Here is a 19,235-nt window from a genome sequence, read left to right as displayed (position 1 = left end):
CTCAGTCCTCAGGTAGAAATGAAACTTTATTTCTGGCTCTATTACAAATAAAGTCACAAACAAAGAACAATATCATTCTCAAACAGTACAAGACACACACATGATAGTTGGCACAATTCAAGCCATCAGCTCTTTTAATCTCACAGTTAAAAGGCATTTAGAGCCAATGTCTTGATTTAATACTTTTACATTCTATACATAATGAATTCAAGTTATTTATTTAGTAACGCATTTTATGGTTCTATAGTTCACTCTAATTTCCGAGAAAGACACTGATGCCTATGAATTCATAATGTTCCTGGTATGTAATCTCGGAATAGTTATAAGGAAAATGGAGACGGATTGTTCAGGTGCAGCTAATAAAAGTGGCGACTCAGTAGATTTTAAACAGTTTAAATGGATCAATTCCTCTGAAAATCAATATCTACTTACAAACTCAACACAACCAACTGTCTCAGAACTGTTTCTCTATTTCCTGTTATTACGAACCATAATTCTAGTGAACTGTCTCGGAACTTTTAAGGAAACCTGTGAAATCAAAGAGTTACCAATTACTTCAACATAGAACATGGACGGGAAGTTGCATCAATGGCAGACGTGAAGACACTCGACCTAAATGTTAATAACCAACGTCACAGTCAATCATTACTTGTGGAGTTTGCTCTCTCTCTCTGGACGGCACGCAGCGTCTTTTTGCTTATAGTGCCGTCGGCAGGTTGTGTCACACCTCTGTCACCGCGGTGAACAGCGAAACAATGCGAACAGGCACCGAGAACAAAAAGACGACGCAGTGACGTTTGGCTTGTTGGCCAATCCTACGCACAGCAGCACCTATTTAATCAACAGAGGTTTCCATCAGGGCTTAAAGATGAGTGGCTCCTTCCAGTGAGGTACAGATGGTTTAGTTTTTCCCCTCCTGTACACAACGGTCTGTTGAGGTTCTCCTCACGGGGACAGTCGCTGGTACACCCAGCCTCCCTCTGCAGCGTGCTGAAACTCCCCCGGCTCAGACGCTCCGTCCCCCGGCCGCGTGAAGACGATGCGGTCGTGGAGCCGGTTGGTCTGACCCTGCCAGAACTCGATCATGGAAGGCTTCACGATGTAGCCGCCCCTGTTAGAAAATATATATATATATATATATATATATATATATATATATATATATATATATATATATATATATATATAATAAACAGTTTGAATATGAAGAGAGGATGTAAAAACATTTTGTTTTCGACTAAGAGTCGGTTGAGATTTGTGCCTCATTCTAAACCACAAATTTGGATTTTGTTTAGTTGCATTTGTAAAAAAAATGATGACCCTGAAATGAAAGTTTAATTTGAGGCAACAAAAGTTTACTTTGCCCTCAAACATAAAACCATATAGAGCCTTTTTACAGCCGATGTCATCAAAATATATGTCCGTTTCACCCAGACAGCAACCTCCTGTTCAGAAAAGTGAAGCAAACGCTGAAGCATCTTAAACCTGCATTCTCTCTAGTGTCCACCAGGGGGCGACTCCTCTGGTTGTATAGAAGTCTATGAGAAAATGACTCTACTTCTCTCTTGATTTATTACCTCAGTAAATATTGTAAACGTGAGTTTATGGTCTCAATCTCTAGTTTCAAGTCTTCTTCAACACAGCATGATGTTCATTTAGCTGTAGCTTCATCGTTAGCGGATAAGAGAGTGGTATTGATGTTCTCGTCGAACTGAAATGTTGCACTATTGCTTTTAATAGGACTTCTTAAATCTTGCAAGGAAAACGTAATGTGTACCAGTAGTCCGGCATGGGCACATCTGTGTCTTTGTACTTCTCCTCCAGTTCTGCATTTTTCTGCCGTAGATACTAAAAAGAAACGACAGAGTGTCAGTTACGACTCACACGTTTATGTATTTAGCTCCATAACATCGCACAGTTTGGGTTCTTACGTCTCTGTGAGGAACCGGAGTGCTTTGTCGGCTCACGACGGCGCCGATCTGGCTGCTCTTTGGTCGGGAGTGGAAGTAGTCACTGGAGCTCTCGAAGGGGATTCGCTCCACAGTGCCCTCGATGCGAATCTGCAACACAAAGATTTAAATGAATAAACATCTACTGTGTGAAAATGTATTATTAGATGAGCACATGGAAGATGCCGACCTGTCTGTTGAGGGGTTCCCAGTAGAAGACCAGACACGCAAACGGATTGCTCTCCTGTGGACAAAGAACAGGTCAGAATAGCAGCACGTGAAACCACAATATATCGTACAAATAGATTAATCTGACAGACAAAACGTTGGTATCAAAAGTCTGGATTTTACGCATCTTGGGTTACTTTGAGGAAGCATAAAATACTTTATTACGTGCATCATTATGTTGGCACAGCATACAAAAATGACATAAATATGAAACCAACGATAGCTGATAGCAACACAAATATGATGCAGGACGAGTCTCTCCGAAAAGTGTCAATTCTCATGCACAAAATAGACAAAATAAAATATATGTAATGAAGTATTGATTTGTATTTTTGTTACTGTTCAGTATCTGTTTAGACTCTGTGCTTAATGAAGTCTTGTGTGTTTTCGTGCAACGACTGAATCCGCTATAAACATACACATTTTAACAGTAGTTTCAGCTCTACTGCGTTTGATTATTGAGACTTTGCTGATTTAATGACATTAACAACGATGTGATGATTGTAACTGGAATATAAAGGAGCAGGGTGATTTTTCCAGTGTGTTTTAAGGTCCCACACATCCAGAGAGAAACGGTTCCTCACCAGCTCTGAACCCTTTCTGCTCTCGTAGTTGGTGAAGAAACGGAACCCCTCGTTGCTGTAACCTTTCAGGAGGACCATACGAGCGGACGGACGCCCGTCTCTGCACACAGGAATGAAGTTCGTCTTTAATAGAAAACTAAGAACGAATTCTAATCTCGAGAGGCGGTGTTACGTACTTGGTTGCGGTGGCGATGCACATGGCGTTCGCCTCTCCGACTCCGGAGCACTTTGTGGCCTGATCGAACCAGTCGCCAAACTGTTTGATCGGGTCCAGAGAGGCGAGCTGACTCTCCTCAAAGCACTGTGGACAAAATAATCAGTCACGTATGAGAACCAGGCAGTACACGTTCAAGGTACTTGTACTTTACTTGAGTATTTCCATTTAATGCTACTTCCACAGGGGAAATATTGAACTTTTTTTACTCCACTACATCTCAGAGGTACATATTATACTTTTTACTGTACTACATCTCAGAGGTACATATTGTACTTTTTACTACATTTGTCTGACAGCTTTAGTTTCTTCTAGATGACAGTTTTTCATCTCCTTCCTGTTCAGGTAAAACCTTGTATCTCCAGATGTGTTGATGTTGAATGTTTGTGATGAACTGAAGGATGAAATGTTCCTTTATGTGTTGATAAAATCCCCCGACTTCTTCAGCTGAATAAACTCTTTAAAAAGCCTCTTGGATCAGCTGGAAAATGCTTCATAACAAAGCTGAAAACAGGCTGTTTGTTCTTAGAGATACGTGGTTCTCACAGGACAGACTCTACAAACATCTGATGATCTTATAGAATAAGACGCATTGATGTAGATTAAACTAGACAACAGGATATAAAGGAGCTGCAATGAAACATACACATTAATGCAGCAGGACAACACAGATATCTTCACACATACTGTATTCAGATTAGAATAAAGACTAGAAAATATAGCAGGATTTGTATACCTAATACTGTCTTTATTTCATCTTAACCTTGCAGTTACACATACCGGGTTAAGTTATATGTGTATCACCTTTACACAGGTACACTCACGTCTTTTGAACGCCACTCACCTCCCCGTCTCCCTTGTATTTCTTCCTCATGTCACTCAGGTCCATGTTCGTGCGCTCACTCGACGATTTCGTGCAGAAATTCAGCGCGAACGAGGCACGAGACGGCGGATTTCTACCAAATACCCTGATCAGCCCCAATAAACTCGCACTGAGTGTGCGCCTCATGCTTGTCAAACTGACGCTGACGTCACCGCGCATCCTCGCTTACGTAAAAGTGTTTTGTAACTTTCTTTTTGATTTAACGTGATTTTAAAAATATTATGTTCACACGTAGGCTTTGGTTACGAATTAATATGTGATTTTGTGAACAGCAGATATGATTTAAAATGATGGCAATGATTAAAACTGCACGTCGACGCGTCATGCTGCATTCAAGCATATCCGTTATTAAGAGCATCCGAAAACTTGACGTGAGAAACCTTGTTGTATCCACGGGTGTATTACAACAATTTGAGGTAGGCTACTTGCACTTGACTTGAGTATTTTTTTCTTCTCATGCCACTTAATGCTTCTACTCCACTTCATCTCAGAAGGGAAATATATTGTTATTTTTACTTAAATATGTACTATATTTTTCTACTCTTAGTATATTTCCCTGATTTCACTCACATACTTTACTTAAGTAACATTTTAAAAAACGGACTTTTACTTAAAAAGTATATAAAATGTTGTATTAGTACTTTTACTTGAGCAAAGGATCTGATTACTTCCTCGAGCGGCTATGGTTGATTTTTCACATTTTGATCTTCTTTCATCCGATATGACAGTGAATGCAGCATTCGTTCTGTCGTCACTTCCTGTATAGCGTTTCCGGGTAAAGATGGCGGCGACCTTGTGTGTAAAATTTCTACCGAAACAGGGTAATGTAGAGTAAATGACGCATTTCTAGCTTTAGCTAACTGTCTGCTTCGAGTTAGTATGTTGTTGCCTGTGTTTTTAAAAACTATCTAAAGGTATATATTTATAATTAGCTTATATTAAACAGCGTATCAGATAGGCTAGATGTGTTTACCTAGCCATTGTTAGCTAGCTTCTATTAAACAGTGTATCAGATAGGCTAGATGTGTTAGCTATCGTCTATTAAACAGTGTATCAGATAGGCTAGATGTGTTTAGCTAGCCAGTGTTAGCTAGCGTCTATTAAACAGTGTATCAGATAGGCTAGAGGTGTTTAGCTAGCCAGTGTTAGCTAGCAGGTGATTAACAGTCTTTGTGTCTCTCAGGATGGCTTCCCCTGACACAGACCGTTCGGCACGGCTCCAAGGCCGTGACTCGCCACAGGAGGCCAATGCACATCCTCAAACAGAAGCTCATGGCTGTCACGGAGTACATTCCTCCTGCACGGGTCATCCCTCCTGGAGCCTATCCACCCCAAAGCAAACAAGTCCAGGAGGTAGCACTCATCCCCTTCTAAGCCTTTAAGGGCTAATAGCCAATTTCAAATGATATTTGTGAATAAAATCATCGCCATATTGTCCCCAAACTCACTGCATACACACTATTGGTGATAACCATCCTTCTTTTTCTTTTTTTAAACCATTAGTAAGCAGCTCCACTTCACTCTGAGACAAACCCCTCTCTTCTATTCCAGCAGGATAGTGCCTTCATGGTGGTCATGAAGAGGAATTTGAAGAACGTCTTCCAGGACTCTAAGATGATCGCTGTGGTCCAGAACAATGCCAGTAACGCTGAAGACATGTTGGCGCTCAAGCACAGACTTCATAAACATGGCATCAGTGTCAAGTTCTTCCCCAACCAGGTAATGCTGAAAAAGTTTTATTTAAAAAGTAAGAGCACCAAGCATTGTCGAGTGTAACGGCGAGGTCACCATGCAAGCAGCCCGTCAGCCTCCTCGTCGTAGTTTGCTCCAGTGAAGTTGTTTTTTTATGCCTTCATTAGATAGCAGACGGTAGAGAGATGATGGGAAGTTAGGGAGGAGAGAGATTTGGAAAGACATGCAACAAAGGTCCTTACCAGGCCACCAGGGCATCCCAGTCGTGCATGTTTATTGCCTTTTGAAACCATAAAATCCAGCATGTGTAACATTTCTTTCCAACAAAATGGACCAGAGCTGCATGATTTAACCGACCGAGGATCACACAATCTCTTAGAAATAGTTAAGTTGTTGCTTTTTGTTTTGGTTGCACAAAATGTAGTTTTTCAGGCTGTGAAACATGCGTCATCTCTACAGCTACTACTGCGTATATATGTAAAATAATCACTCAAAGTTGATAAGAACGTGACTGAGAAGTGAAGTTTCCTTTAAGCTAAACACACAACATTCTGCACAACTTTAACCCCTGTAATCCTTTTATTCATTTTGTTATTATTATTTTATTCTAATCATAAATCCTGTTTTTTTTTTTCCAGGTGGTTCGGTCGTTCATTAATGACGGCCTTTTCTCCAACATGGCTCCTCTGTTCATCGGTCCTACAGTTCTGTTTGTTAGTAAAGAGCCCAAAGTGAAGGAGATGCTGTCGACTCTGAGGGCCAGCCCACAGATGACGCTCCTCGGTATGTTTATCATCTGTGCCTGCATGCAAGGATCTTTACGTCTTAATTATTATCAATAATTAATAGAATATATATATTAAAGGCCAATCAGTTAATCAACTAATTGATTCACTCCATTAGAGGAAGATAAACACAGGTTTAAAACACCTGGATCTTGTTTCATTAACTTCACTTTAACATGTCGTGATCATTTAACTGCAGCTCGTTCATCACTGCTTTGCTCACCTGTCAACAGGAGCCTGTATAGACAACGCGCTGCTGAGCGCTCAGGGCGTGGTGAGCTACTCCAAACTGCCGTCAGTGTCTGTCGTCCACGGCGAACTGGTGAGCGGGCTGACGATGCTCACCTCCCACACAGCCTCCTTGCTGCAGCGCCACCCGGCCCACCTGTCGGCCCTCCTCCAGCAGTACGTCAAGCAGCAGAGCTCGGAGGGAGCTCCCAAAGCAGAGGAGGCCACGTAGAGCTGCAGAGGAGATCACAGGGACTGCTGCGGATTTCCAGCTGCTTGGAATGACGAGAGACTGTTGGGTTGGACACATTGATAGAATTTATGATAATTTAACAACAAGAGTTCCAGGCAAACCTTTAAAATGACTTTGTTGGTTCACCCAGCCTTAAAAATTGTGACTGGAGCAGTTCAACTGGCGCTGAATTCAACTAAATGGTACAACGTGCATCCAGAGGAGCGCCATGGCTGCTGTGAATGAAGGAAGCTGCAGACTTGACTGTGTTCAGTGCACCTCAACCTCCTCAATGGAAGTCTTGGATGGACATTGCTACAAAAATGTGGCTGTCGCCCAAGCATTTCCTTTATTTAAGGATATTGTCACATATAAATAAACTATTTCAACACAATGTTCAGTCTTCATTTTAGTTTTTGTCTTGAGTTAAATGTACTTTACTTTTGATTTTCCCAAAGTAGCTGCAGTGGCAGAATGGAAAACCACTCCAGCCAAATTAAACACAAGTGGTCACAGATCCTGATGGGTTAATCTGCAGATTACAGCATGTTAATCTGGGTCAGTTAGTCCCAGCTCATTGCTCAGGCACTTGCTTCTACACCACGCTCAATGTCAGAACTGTCTTTAAGCACATTTAAATTCAGATGTAAAGGTGCTTTGTATCACTCTTTTTGACAAATAAAAAGTAATTGCATGCTTTTATTTTGATATTTATCACAACAATAATAAGAGCTGCAGATATTTGGCAACATTTACAAACTATTGGTAGATAAAAGGTAAAGTATGACCTGCAGTGAATGGTTGACAAATCAATAAATGTTTGTTTTTACACATTTTAGTCCATTCTGTCCCATTCTGTCCCTATTAAAATACCATACTTTATAGATTATTTCTATTGTGACGAGGCCCTATTTAAGATCCCACCCTTCAGTCTATAACGGGAGTCCACTAGGTGTGCAGAGTGAGTGGAGGTTGGCTGGATTTACTATCCACTAGACTTCCTCCTCCTGCTAGACGCTGTGTAATTCCAGCTAATGCGGATAATGACCAGGACACATTGCGCACCGCACGCGCCGCCTGCGACGCACAGCTCTCCTTGGATTTGATTCGGAGGGACGGAGCTCGTGTCACCCACCGACGGAGAGGACACGAGATTATGTGATCAGAGTTAGTGATTATCTCTGGATGTAACTTGTAGTTTGACTTTTTTTGTTTTTAAACGTGTTTCGACGTGTCTTCTTCGTCGAAATGGTGATTTTCTACAGTTTCTTTAACGCCAAATGAGACGCTTGTTGGATTAATCGGGCGCAGATGATGAGAGTCACAGGTGGATTTCAGGTAAGACTTCTTTCCTGGAGTTTAAACACTAGCTAGCTCAAAAAACGAACCAAACCAGCAGAAAATGGGTCCTAAAAGGCTTGAACCAGTTTCACTGAAACACATCAGTGTGGCTGCTTCCTGATTGTGAGTCAGTCAAAACAAAAGCACAAGTGTGTGTTGTGCTTACAATCAAACTCCAGGTCCTGTTAGGTTTTCTCATCTCTGTTTTGGGATTACAAACTCCTTGTAATTTGATTTAATTCTTACTATTTAAAATGTTTGTGCTGTAAATCATATATACATATTTAGTCCTCTATTAATCTTTAATTGGCTGCAGTTATTTATTCCAAACAGCGATATTATAGCGGTGATAATCTCTGTATCTTAACCTCATCCTCTGGCATGATGCAGCTCGGTGACTGTTGCCAAAAGTTGACTTGTTCTGTTTGCTCCCATTTCCACATAAGGAGCTCGTGCTCTCCTCTGAATCAAACGTCAGGAAAAGTAGCATTCTGGTTTAAACAGGCCTTTCAATGCTTATTTGAAGTATTTGAAGTGGAATTGATCTACGTTTCCTGAAAGTGCACAACCTCATCTGCATGTATCAGGGGAACTTATACTGTGACATTTGGATTATTACGTAACTTCTGTCGCCATCTACTGAGATCAAAATCACTTTTATTTGACCTGGAGAATATTATTTGTTCTTGAGTAATAAGCAAGCTCAGAAACCTGCAAATCCTTTCATCCCTTTTCCACCACATGCTGTCATCACTGAGGTCAGTTCCTCTCGTCCTGTCCTGCCGTTACATAACAGCAAGCCGCGCTGCTTCTGCCCACGTTTAGAGGAACATCAGTTGTAATGTAACGCGCCATTCTATTCTATTGTTACACACACAGACTATCTGAATGTAACTTCCCTATTCGAGTGAATAACGAACTAAAAGCTAATTAGATGCACACTGGAAATGCTGCAAATGCAAACATCTCCCGTTTCCTGCGTGCAAACTAAACGTGGTCCCTGTCTCACAAACACGTTGCATTCAATGGAAGTTTTAACTTGTAAAAACAAACCTTTGACATCAAAGTACTGCACTGTAAGTCATTTATTAGTTTTATACTACTTTATCTATCATCAAACTAATATATTGATCACTTGCAATCTCCTTCCATGACTGCAAAGCTCATTCAACTATTCCGATTAATCAAAGTTCTTAAAAAGGAGAAAAAAAGAAGAAAGAAATTCTTAGAAAAAACAATTTAAATTTTAAACAAATTTTTAATATTCTTCCATTCAGCCAGAAATGCAACATATTTTCAGTTGTTATGTCTTTAAAGTTGTTTTTGAAAAGTGCTTATTGTATTGATCGTTTCAGATTCACCTAAGCAGATAACTTCAAGGTATTTTATGACCCAGCGGAGGAGGCTACATCGTTCTCTCTGCTGTCCTGCTGTGATTGTGGTCTGCACATTTGTACTTTCATGTTGAGTCAGTGCTCTCTGCCTCGTGTTGCTCCTCCACCGAGTGGCTAAAAAAACATCCTCTGAAAAACCAATTAAGCAGAGGTTAGTAATCCTCCCCCGAGGAGAACAGACGCTGTTCCACCAGCTTGTGCAAAATCAGCCCGTGTCCTGTGTGAGGAAGTTCATTCAGTTACAGGAATATAAACGAGCTAAATGAATCCATCAATATTATAGCATGAACAATAACAAATATTTCATGTTGAGCAATTTCTCTCACAGGACTCAAAATGACAAGAATGTTGCACTGCAGCACCACAAAATATGTTCTAAAGAATGACCAGTTGGGTTTTTTAACCACCTTACTCATGTTGAAAAACTCCAGATTAACAGATTATGCTCTGACAGTAACCACAAGAATGACTCTTCATAGCCTGTTCCTGTTTGTTTTATTACCTTAAGCACATTATAAAGGAACCTCTCGGCAACTGAAAATCATTTTCTTTATGTGCTTACTTTTATTCAAAAGACTTTAAAGCCCAAGTTGCTCATCTCAAAACAAAGGCATTTTCTGTATGCCGTACAAAATGTCAGATAATCTCCCATTTATTGTGAAGAATATTTAGTTTTCTGTGTCTTTAAGACCCAGAGTGGTCTAGATGAGGATTCCGGATGTCCAAAGTGTGTCCAGGTCGCTCTGTTAGGTAACTGGATTACACAGAGTCCCATCTCGTCTCCCGCTCTGTTGAGCCGGTTTAACACTTTCACTTTGGGTTCTTTCTCGTGGAGCCGACTCGTCCTCATGGGTCATTAAACAGCTCTTCATGAAGAGACGTCAACAAATATGAAATAATTGCATGTGTAATTCATTTGTTCATGCATGTATTCCACGTAGACCATGATGTTTAAGAGATAACTTATTATTTGTTGTTTGACGATTAATAAGCAACAACTTAATAATGGATTGAGGTACCAACATTTATTTATCAGGGGAAAAAAAGCCAAAACTTAGACGATTCCAGCTCCTCAATTGTGCTTTTCTCTGATTTATAATAATGTAATTTGTGTTGAAAACAATCTCACCAAAAGGTCCATTTAGTAGCTATTCTGGAGCTTTTGATCATATCAGATGATCTTCATCAGCAGCTGTCATGAATGTATTTGTATTTCGAGCTGTTTGTTGGTAAAAACAATCACTTTAAGGACTTTTGAGGAGGATTTTCCCAGTTTTCTGACGTTTTGTAGAAACATACAGTTTAACAAAACAGAATAGACCATCAATATGCGACTCCTCCTCAGAATGCTTCACATTTTTATTTCCAGCCTTAAAAATGCACACGGAAAGCTACTTTGATGTGTGTTCTTATTTGTTGTAACACAGACAGGAGACACCATTGATGGTATAAAATAATCTCTCCACAACCAGCAGATCCCAGCGCAGAGGGGAGTCTGAGGTCGGCGCTCCGACATGGATTCACACCGGTCTTCACTCAACCCCAGCCCGTCGCTGGCGAGCGGCCTGGAGAAGTCTTCACCGCCGTGGAAGCCGTCCCACTCTCGCAGCAGTAGCACCTCCCGGTCCTCCTCCAGACAGGTGAGGAGCCAGATACAGACAACACCAAAGGGATTATGGGTATATGTATGCAAATTATTGTTGTTTTAAAGGAAGTTTTGAGTGCTCGCTTTATATCAGTAAAGATTTGAGAAAATGAGTTGGCGTATTTGGACTTCTGGATTCTAAATGTGTTTTTGGTGAGATGCCTGAAATAAAGTCTGTGTTTAACACAAACTGAAGAGATTTTAACGTTTTGTTCTACAACATAAAATCAGTCAGTAAATACCCTTCTGGTGGATTTAGAAGCTTTTACGTGTCTTAAAAAAGTGTCTAAATGAGACGACTAAAGCTCAGTTGATATTCCCCGTTTATAGATTAGTAAAGACTGGGAAGTGATTGACGACCTTCAGGTAGAAAGTGACAATCCTCTCGATATGACCATCCCGGGTATCTGTGAAGGATATCTCCTGAAGAGGAGGAAGTGGCCTCTGAAAGGTTGGCACAAGGTGAGGAAACCGTCCACTCTGTCACCTCCTGTGATTTACAAATAAAGTCCGTGTCTAAGAGGATGCTGTTTGATCTCTTTTCCAGCGATACTTTGTCTTGGAAGTAGGAAACTTGCGTTATTCCAAAAATCAACAAGATGTAAGTAAATATCATAATGGTATTTTTCACCTACTACTTTTAACAATGCTAAATGAATACACCTTTTTGCACTGAAGGTCTCCAGGGGAAGAGTCCAGGGCTCTTTCGATGTCAGCCTCGCGGTCATGTCCATAAACAAGAAGTCAAATCGGATCGACTTGGACGCAGGAGACATTCTCTATCACATGAAGGTAAACCTGTTCAAACAAATAACCAGAGTGCCTTTTAGATTAAAAAGACAAATGTATGATTTTTCTTGTCTCTCCAAGGCAACAAACCACGAGCTCTTCTACATTTGGGTAACCAAGCTACAAGCCCACCGCCTGTACAAGAAGAATGAGGCGGCTCACGTTCACAGCGGCTTCCTCCACACTTTGTCCCACGGCGCCGCGGCCGGACAAGCTCAGAGAAACGGAGACTTGGTGATTATCAAATGAGCTGTGAAGTCAAACGTAACACGACAACTTTTACACGAGACTCAAGGTGAACTCCTCTTCCCTCTTGTTTACCAGAGCTCTGCAGGCAGGGCGCATCCGGCTGGAGCGTCGGCAGGAGTGCTGCCCTCCGCCAACGCCGCTGTGAACAGCAAAGTGTCTGCCTGGCTGCAGCAGAGTCACGACCCAGACGCCTGTGTTCAAGGTATGTGTCTTCTAAAATATATTGGTAGACCAGCAACTCCTGTCAATAAATATATCATGTTTTCTTACAGAGCTGAACCGCTGCCATTTGGACCTTTCTGAGATAAACGGCTTAATCCAGAGGCTGCAGATGTTGGAGACGGGTCAGACTTTGACAAACGGAGACCTGAAGCGCATCATCAGCATACAGGTTAGACCGCTGTTCCCTTTGGAGCCGCTCCTCCCTGGGCAGCATCACATGAAAGTAAAAAATGACTTATTCTGATAATCTGATGCAGAATCTCTCGCTTGAGAAGCCGAAGAAGCCGAGGTCAGGGAAGATATGGGGCCACTCTCGCACATTATCCAGAGTGGAGGCCCTGGGAATGGTAAGAATGATCTGTAACTCACTCTCTGTGGGATTTTAGACCAAAACATATGTGACGGACTTTGTTTTTCAACCAGTGTTTTAAGTTGATTTGAAATTCTAATTGATTGAAACCATAAATTAAGTCTTAATACTCACAATTTCACATCCCAACCCGTCTGTAACATTTTGGGACCTTTTTCTAACCCAAAGCCTATTCGTGGGATCACTAAATCGGTGAGTTGGCGATTGGGAAGAGACAACCTAATTCATGAAAATGATTAAATATTCTCCAATTACACACTGCAGCATCCTGAAAATGAATTGTGACTGTATTCATTTTGACAAAATGCTTTTTTCAAATTAAAGTTACAACAAGGAACTTTCAACTGTTCATGAAACAGTCTCAATTTGATAATTTTGCCTCTATATGACCTAAGTAAACAAGACCATCAGTGGGACAATTGGCTATTTCTAGATAGTTAATCTTCTCTAAATCAGACTTAACGGTTCACAACATACAGATTCACCAACATGCAGGCCGTATTGTTGAGCCCGCTGGAGGGAAGGGAGGCACAGGAGAACCAGAACCAGGACTGAGAGGGGCAGACTGTCAGACCCTGCTGCAGTAAAATGAGAGGTTTTCTTAAGGGACTCTGGTGCAATACCACCTTTGCCCACAGGGACCGCCAAAATCAACAAAATGAAAGTTCCTGGTAGTAACTTTAAAATGGATTCTGTGTTTTGTTTAAATTACACTGAATAATATGTTTCTGTATGATCGAGCCTGGTGTATTCGTAGTAGACGCCCTACCTCTTTTTTGAACATCCAAAACATGTTTTATATACCAGAGAATCTTGTGAACACTTGAATCGTACCGTGAGTAAATTAGTAGATCAGTTAAGTAAACCTGCATTGTGTTTAGCTGCTAGATCAGTAGTTTTCAACCCTGTTCTTTAGGAACAAGAGTGCTGTTGGTTGTCTTTCTTGCTGGCTACTCGGACTACTGCAGCTCTGACGGTTTCCTTTCTTACCAAATGAACAGGACCGGATTTAAACATAAAAGTGAAAACAGTTAAGTAGCTGGTGGGACAGAAAACCTGCAGGGCTGTGATACTAGAGGATCAGGTTTGAGCTATAAAAAAGAAGTAAACTTGATGTTCCAAGTGTAAATAAGTCCATGATAAAATTTGTGGGTTTACGGTACCTTTTCAACCATCCTCCATCGTTCTCTGTTCCCCTTCATAGCTGTCCTCCAGTCACCTGGGCAGCTCGCCTAACCTCGGTGCATCAGCCTCCTCCATCCCTGACTACGTCTTCTCCCAGCTGTCCCCTCCTACTTTCACGTCGCCCGAGGGCAAGAAAATCCAGCAGGACATCTGCACCATGTCGCAACGAGGTCAGAAAAACAGAACATGCATGTTTACACACAGGTAGACGGGGTTCCTGTGTAGATCAGAGAATCCACAGAGACGATTATGCAAAAGAGATAATGTTATAAACGTTCATATTATAAGAAATCTGACATGAATATGCATTCAAATTCTTCTTATTCCTCCTCAGTGATTGCTTCCCTGAAGGCAGTGCATGAAACTCTGTCCCAGGAGAGGCAGAAGCTGCAGGAAGTCTGGGAGACCAACAACATCCACCAGTCCAACACATTAGCTGAGGTAAGATCCATGCTCCGCCTGTCTTTTGAATTCTCGGTCACATATTCCCTCTGTGGGTTTTGATGGCCGGGTTTTCTTTGTTCCTCTTTCTCCTCCTCCGTCGACAGCCTGCAGCAGCGAGGCGTCCATCCCACGGGCCTCCTTCAGTGGCAGATTCGGCTGCAGAGTATTTTGATGCCAGCGATGACGTCCTTTGTGGAAGTTCTTCTGAGGTGTCCGATGAGTCAGGACTTAGCGATGGAAGCACCACCAACTCTGAGCCAGAGGAAGGATATGGTGGGTACATTTACACGAGCTGTTTAGCTGCGTTTCCGCCAGGCGGCAACCTCCGGTTCTGCAGAGTGAAGCCGATGCGAAAGTGTCTTAAAACCTGCATTCTCTGTACTTACCAGCAGGGGGCGACTCCTCTGGTTGCAAAACAAGTTCGATTGTATGGAAGTCTGAGAAAATGACTCTACTTCTCTCTTGATTTATTCCCTCAGTAAACATTGTAAACATGAGTTTATGGTCTCAATCTCTAGTTTCAAGTCTTCTTCAATACAGCATGATGTTCATTTAGTACATGATGGTCCACTTAGAGTCACACAGACCATAAAGCAGAGTATGCTCTAGGGCGGGGCTACTGTGACGTATACAGCGTCATTCCTCCACCTTCCATTCATCGGTTGCAAAAAAAAACACATGGTGACGGCCGTAATCCAAGATAGAGACGGCGAAATCTATGGTTTCCGCCAAAATGTTCCTGAACAGAAACGTCAAACTGCCCTTTTGCTGTGATTAATATTGTTTTCTTTCACCTGCATCACAGCATCGGCCACCAGGAAGTACCGTGCTAGCATTTCCAAGACTCCAAACAGCATTGTTCCTAAGAGCACCGGCCAGCGAACCACACTGCCTGCTCACTGTCCCGACAACAGCCACGTGGGCCTCATGGCGATCCTCTACAATAACATCGGCAAGTCACACCGCTCTGCAATTGACCCTTTCTCTAAGCCCCCCCCCCCCTGGTTACAATTAGGCCTGTCAAGCTTTCGCACGCGGCATGTCAATGTGGTAGTATTCGTGCTACCATGTGTGCTGTGTTTTTCCTCAGGTAAAGACTTGGCTCGAGTGTCCATGCCCGCGCCTCTCAATGAGCCTCTTAACCTGCTGCAGAGGCTGTGTGAAGAGCTGGAGTACAGTGAGCTGCTGGATACCGCCAACAACACGCCAGACCCCTACCAGAGGATGGTAAGACTATTAAAATAGATGGGAAACAATGTCAACACAGTAATGTTGCAGCCCTGATAAATCTGCACCTGCTGAGATGTTGATAATGCTCCTTTAATATATAACTCAGACTCCCATCCAGGAATATTTCAGTGCACCAGTCTTAACTCTATTTAAACTAACGGAAAAGTTAATCTACATTTTAAAATAATATTTTAATGCTGGGTCTGCAAACATGGCGACAACACCTTCAAGGGAAGCAAGGTTGTCACAGAAAAATAGACACAAAGTCTGAACCTATTCTTTTAACAATGAAATAAAGATGAAACTAAATGTTATTTTATCTCCGACAGGTTTACATTGCTGCCTTCGCTATCTCTGGTTACTCAACCGCAATATTCAGGAACCGCTACAAGCCGTTTAACCCGGTGCTGGGCGAGACCTACGAGTGTGCCAGAGAGGACCGGGGCTTTCGCCTCATCAGTGAGCAGGTATCTCACTAACACTACCTTCATTACCAGACGTACTGTCATTACATAATGTCTGAAGTCTGTAAAGTCCCAGTGAAACGGGAAGTTAGCTTTCATTTTAGCAAGTTAGCTTCTCATTCCGAGCGTCAGTACTATTGGTGAGAAGAGGTGCCTGCGAAGAGCTCAAAGGATATTAAAAGACAATACCCAGCCCCAGATTGGGCACATTTGCATTTACCGTTTTGATATTTTCTTTTGCTAACATTAGCATTATGAAAATGAGTTAGCTAGAGCGATCGCAAACTTTAGTTGACGTTCTCGCGAGTGTGTTGCTAAGACAGAGAAAGGTCTCGAACATACCTGATTATCTCCTGATTTGTGCGTCATAAGTTTTTGTGTGTGTGTATTATACATCAGAATATGTGATCAAAAACCTTTTCCCATGACAGGAATATAGATACTACAGGTTTAACCAAAGCCAGTCGTGGAGTTGCATTGTGGGTAATGTAGGCCCCCAGGATTTGACAATGAGGGAGAATGCGTGGTATGAAAAAGACGATATATCTGATTCTGCTGCCAAATTTGCTGCAATACTTTTTTAGAGAACGGCACTACAACAAACACAATATAACGTGTCACGGTCTCTAATGATACAAAGACTATTTAAAGGGTGCGAGTGTCAGAGCAGCAGCTTTCTATCTCTTCATTACTTCTTCTTCCAAACTCATAAAGACTGCAAGAATCTGTTTTATAATTCTCAGTAAACTGTATTTCACCAGGTCTGCCACCATCCCCCCATCTCTGCCTGCCATGCAGACTCGGAGAACTTCTCCTTTTGGCAAGGTGACACTCTTCTGTTATCAAACCAAATTCATAATTTGGGTTTCAGTTAGTGGTGTTAATCACGTGTATTTTTATCCTCCTGATCAACTTTCTCAAATGCATTTCAGAACAAAGTTAGACGTATATTCTCAACAATATTTATATGACCCGAACAGACCAGCGATGGAAGAATAAATTCTGGGGGAAGTCGCTGGAGATTCTTCCAACAGGAATGGTGAACGTCACTCTTCCGAGGTAAACAGGTTACACCTGACTTGACACTAACCGTTACATGCAACGATGTAAAACTGAGAAAAAACGAAAACATTTTGCATTTGACTGACAAACTTATTTTGGCGCTTTGCTTGAATTTGGGTGTTTTGTCCAGGTACGGAGATCACTATGAGTGGAACAAAGTAGTGACCTGCATCCACAACGTCCTCAGTCAGCAGCGCTACCTGGAGCATTACGGAGAGGTCACCATCCGCAACCTCAAAAGCGACGTCTGCACCTGCAAGATCACCTTCGTCAAGGTGAATGAAACGACTTCCCACAACCACTCGGCCCTTTTCTCTTCATAACGTGTTTGTTTCCGCAGGAAAATCTCAGGCTTCTGGCTGACCAGTTTGTGTTTCTTCGTTGTAGTCTCGTTACTGGGGTTCAGACGCGAGCAAGAACGAGGTGCAGGGCACGGTGCTGGACCAAAGTGGGAGCGTCATTCACCGGTTCGGAGGTCTTTGGCACGAAGGCATCTTCTGCGACACTCTGCCCACTCCGAAATGTGTCTGGAAGCCAAGTGAGTCTGCGATCATCACAAACAACATGTTTAACCGACCTGTTTGAGGGTTTAAATCTTGACGTGACTGGAAATGATCGAGCGTAAATCCAGGAGTCACGTTTGCGCAGCGGCTCACCTGAGCGGCTTGTGTCTCCCCACAGATCCCCAACCAAAGGATTCCCTGCTGTACTACGGCTTCTCCAGATTTGCCATGGAGCTGAACGAGCTCACCCCCGACCTGGAGCCTCTCCTGCCCCCGACAGACAGCCGCCTGCGCCCCGACCAAAGGTGAGCCGAGCTGGAGACGGCGGTGCAAAGACATCTAAATAGATGAGGAGGGAGAACTTGTCCATGCTTTTATCTTCATTAGAAACGACTGAGGTCTCCCTAGAATATTAAATGAGACAGCTGCAGCTGATTCACTTGAATTTATTGTCAAGTTACTCTTTAAATTCATCTTCTCTTGAATAGGATGCTGGAGGACGGAAAGGTGGATGAAGCGGACAGAAGGAAAGATGACATCGAGGAGTTTCAGAGGGAGCGGAGGAAAGAGCTCGGCAAAAGAGGAGAAGAACATGTCCCACGTTTTTTCAGGTACGTTTGTCTACGATGATAACAAATGTATAAACCCTCTTACTATAATGATTAATTATAAAGACCATTAATAATATATTTTAAATCTTATTGTTTGGTTGCATGTCTATATTTCATTATGGAGCTTAACGTGGAATGCAGTTTATTTTTGTTATCGATCGTTTGGTCTGTAAAAGATTAGAAAACGGTACAAATGGTCATCACGGTGTCCGAGAGCTCGAGGTAACTTCATGCAATGTCTGTTTTTTTACAACAAACAATCTAAAATATTGAATTCACTGTAATGTCATGATCAGTTCAAGTATTCTTGAGCAAAATCATGAATCGTATCAAAGCATGTAAATGATCTTCTGCTTCTTTGTTGTACTGGTGGTTTTAAGTGAGATGTTTTATTCAAAGACATCAAAAGTAAAATGTTTTCTTCTTCTTCTTTCTACTTTTACCTCTTATTTTTGTTCTTCCTTTATCCTCCTCTCCTTCCTGTCTTCTTCTGCTTCCTCATTTTCATTTTCTTCCTTTTGCTTCTTCTTTCTTTCTTCTTCTGCCTCTGCCTCTTCCTCCTCCTTCTCTTTCTTCTTCCTCTTCAGGAAAGCCAAAGATTCCTGTGGACGGGACGTGTGGTTGACAAACGAGATGTACTGGAAGCTCAGACAGAATCCCGGTTTTGCTAAAACTGAAAACATAACTGTGTGGTGACGAGACGCCAGACACCAAACAACATTTAAGAGAGAGAGAGAGATTTAAAGATATCAGCGTTGGATATTTGGACAGCATATATGAACCGCTCTGAGACCCGTTCAGGGTGGAGATAGTGCTGCTGGTCTCCTCTCGTTCCTTCTGTGCACCCGTGACCGGATCAGGGGAACCCTCGGCGCCGGGTACCTCCATCAGACCATCAAGTCCCCCAGCGTCCAGCTGCACAGGTCAAGAA

General features: G+C 42.2%; 3 protein-coding genes across 4 annotated transcripts; 2 read left to right on the top strand and 1 right to left on the bottom strand.

The window, feature by feature from the left end:
* Positions 1 to 8: 8 nt before the first annotated feature.
* pnpo (pyridoxamine 5'-phosphate oxidase) lies at positions 9 to 3,984 on the bottom strand (the record flags this gene model as incomplete). The annotated part of the gene is made up of 7 exons (XM_079182256.1): positions 9 to 1,111; positions 1,778 to 1,848; positions 1,932 to 2,060; positions 2,140 to 2,193; positions 2,762 to 2,861; positions 2,938 to 3,062; positions 3,820 to 3,984. 7 exons carry the CDS (start codon positions 3,982 to 3,984, stop codon positions 946 to 948), a joined length of 810 nt encoding a protein of 269 aa, XP_079038382.1. The 3' UTR covers positions 9 to 945.
* Positions 3,985 to 4,596: 612 nt separating this feature from the next.
* Positions 4,597 to 7,189, top strand: mrpl10 (mitochondrial ribosomal protein L10). Of its 2 annotated transcripts, none has more exons than XM_079182444.1 (5): positions 4,597 to 4,679; positions 5,042 to 5,211; positions 5,413 to 5,577; positions 6,189 to 6,333; positions 6,569 to 7,189. In XM_079182444.1, exons 1-5 carry the CDS (start codon positions 4,640 to 4,642, stop codon positions 6,793 to 6,795), a joined length of 747 nt encoding a protein of 248 aa, XP_079038570.1. In that variant the 5' UTR covers positions 4,597 to 4,639; the 3' UTR covers positions 6,796 to 7,189. The 2 variants fall into 2 exon arrangements, with proteins under 2 accessions (XP_079038570.1, XP_079038569.1); XM_079182443.1 differs by having other exon boundaries at positions 5,410 to 5,577.
* A 3,855-nt stretch (positions 7,190 to 11,044) lies between these two features.
* On the top strand, positions 11,045 to 19,000 carry osbpl7 (oxysterol binding protein-like 7; the record flags this gene model as incomplete). The annotated part of the gene is made up of 22 exons (XM_079182949.1): positions 11,045 to 11,170; positions 11,506 to 11,637; positions 11,723 to 11,776; positions 11,854 to 11,967; positions 12,046 to 12,198; positions 12,289 to 12,415; positions 12,486 to 12,604; positions 12,693 to 12,782; positions 12,974 to 12,997; positions 14,010 to 14,160; positions 14,325 to 14,431; positions 14,539 to 14,707; positions 15,240 to 15,386; positions 15,525 to 15,661; positions 15,994 to 16,131; positions 16,890 to 16,953; positions 17,109 to 17,187; positions 17,321 to 17,465; positions 17,578 to 17,728; positions 17,872 to 17,998; positions 18,182 to 18,304; positions 18,892 to 19,000. 22 exons carry the CDS (start codon positions 11,045 to 11,047, stop codon positions 18,998 to 19,000), a joined length of 2,586 nt encoding a protein of 861 aa, XP_079039075.1.
* Positions 19,001 to 19,235: the final 235 nt, after the last annotated feature.

Source organism: Pholis gunnellus (assembly GCF_910591455.1).
Source record: "Pholis gunnellus genome assembly, chromosome: 21".
In the NCBI taxonomy this organism is placed as follows: domain Eukaryota; kingdom Metazoa; phylum Chordata; class Actinopteri; order Perciformes; family Pholidae; genus Pholis; species Pholis gunnellus.
This window is presented reverse-complemented; position numbering and strand designations above follow the sequence as displayed.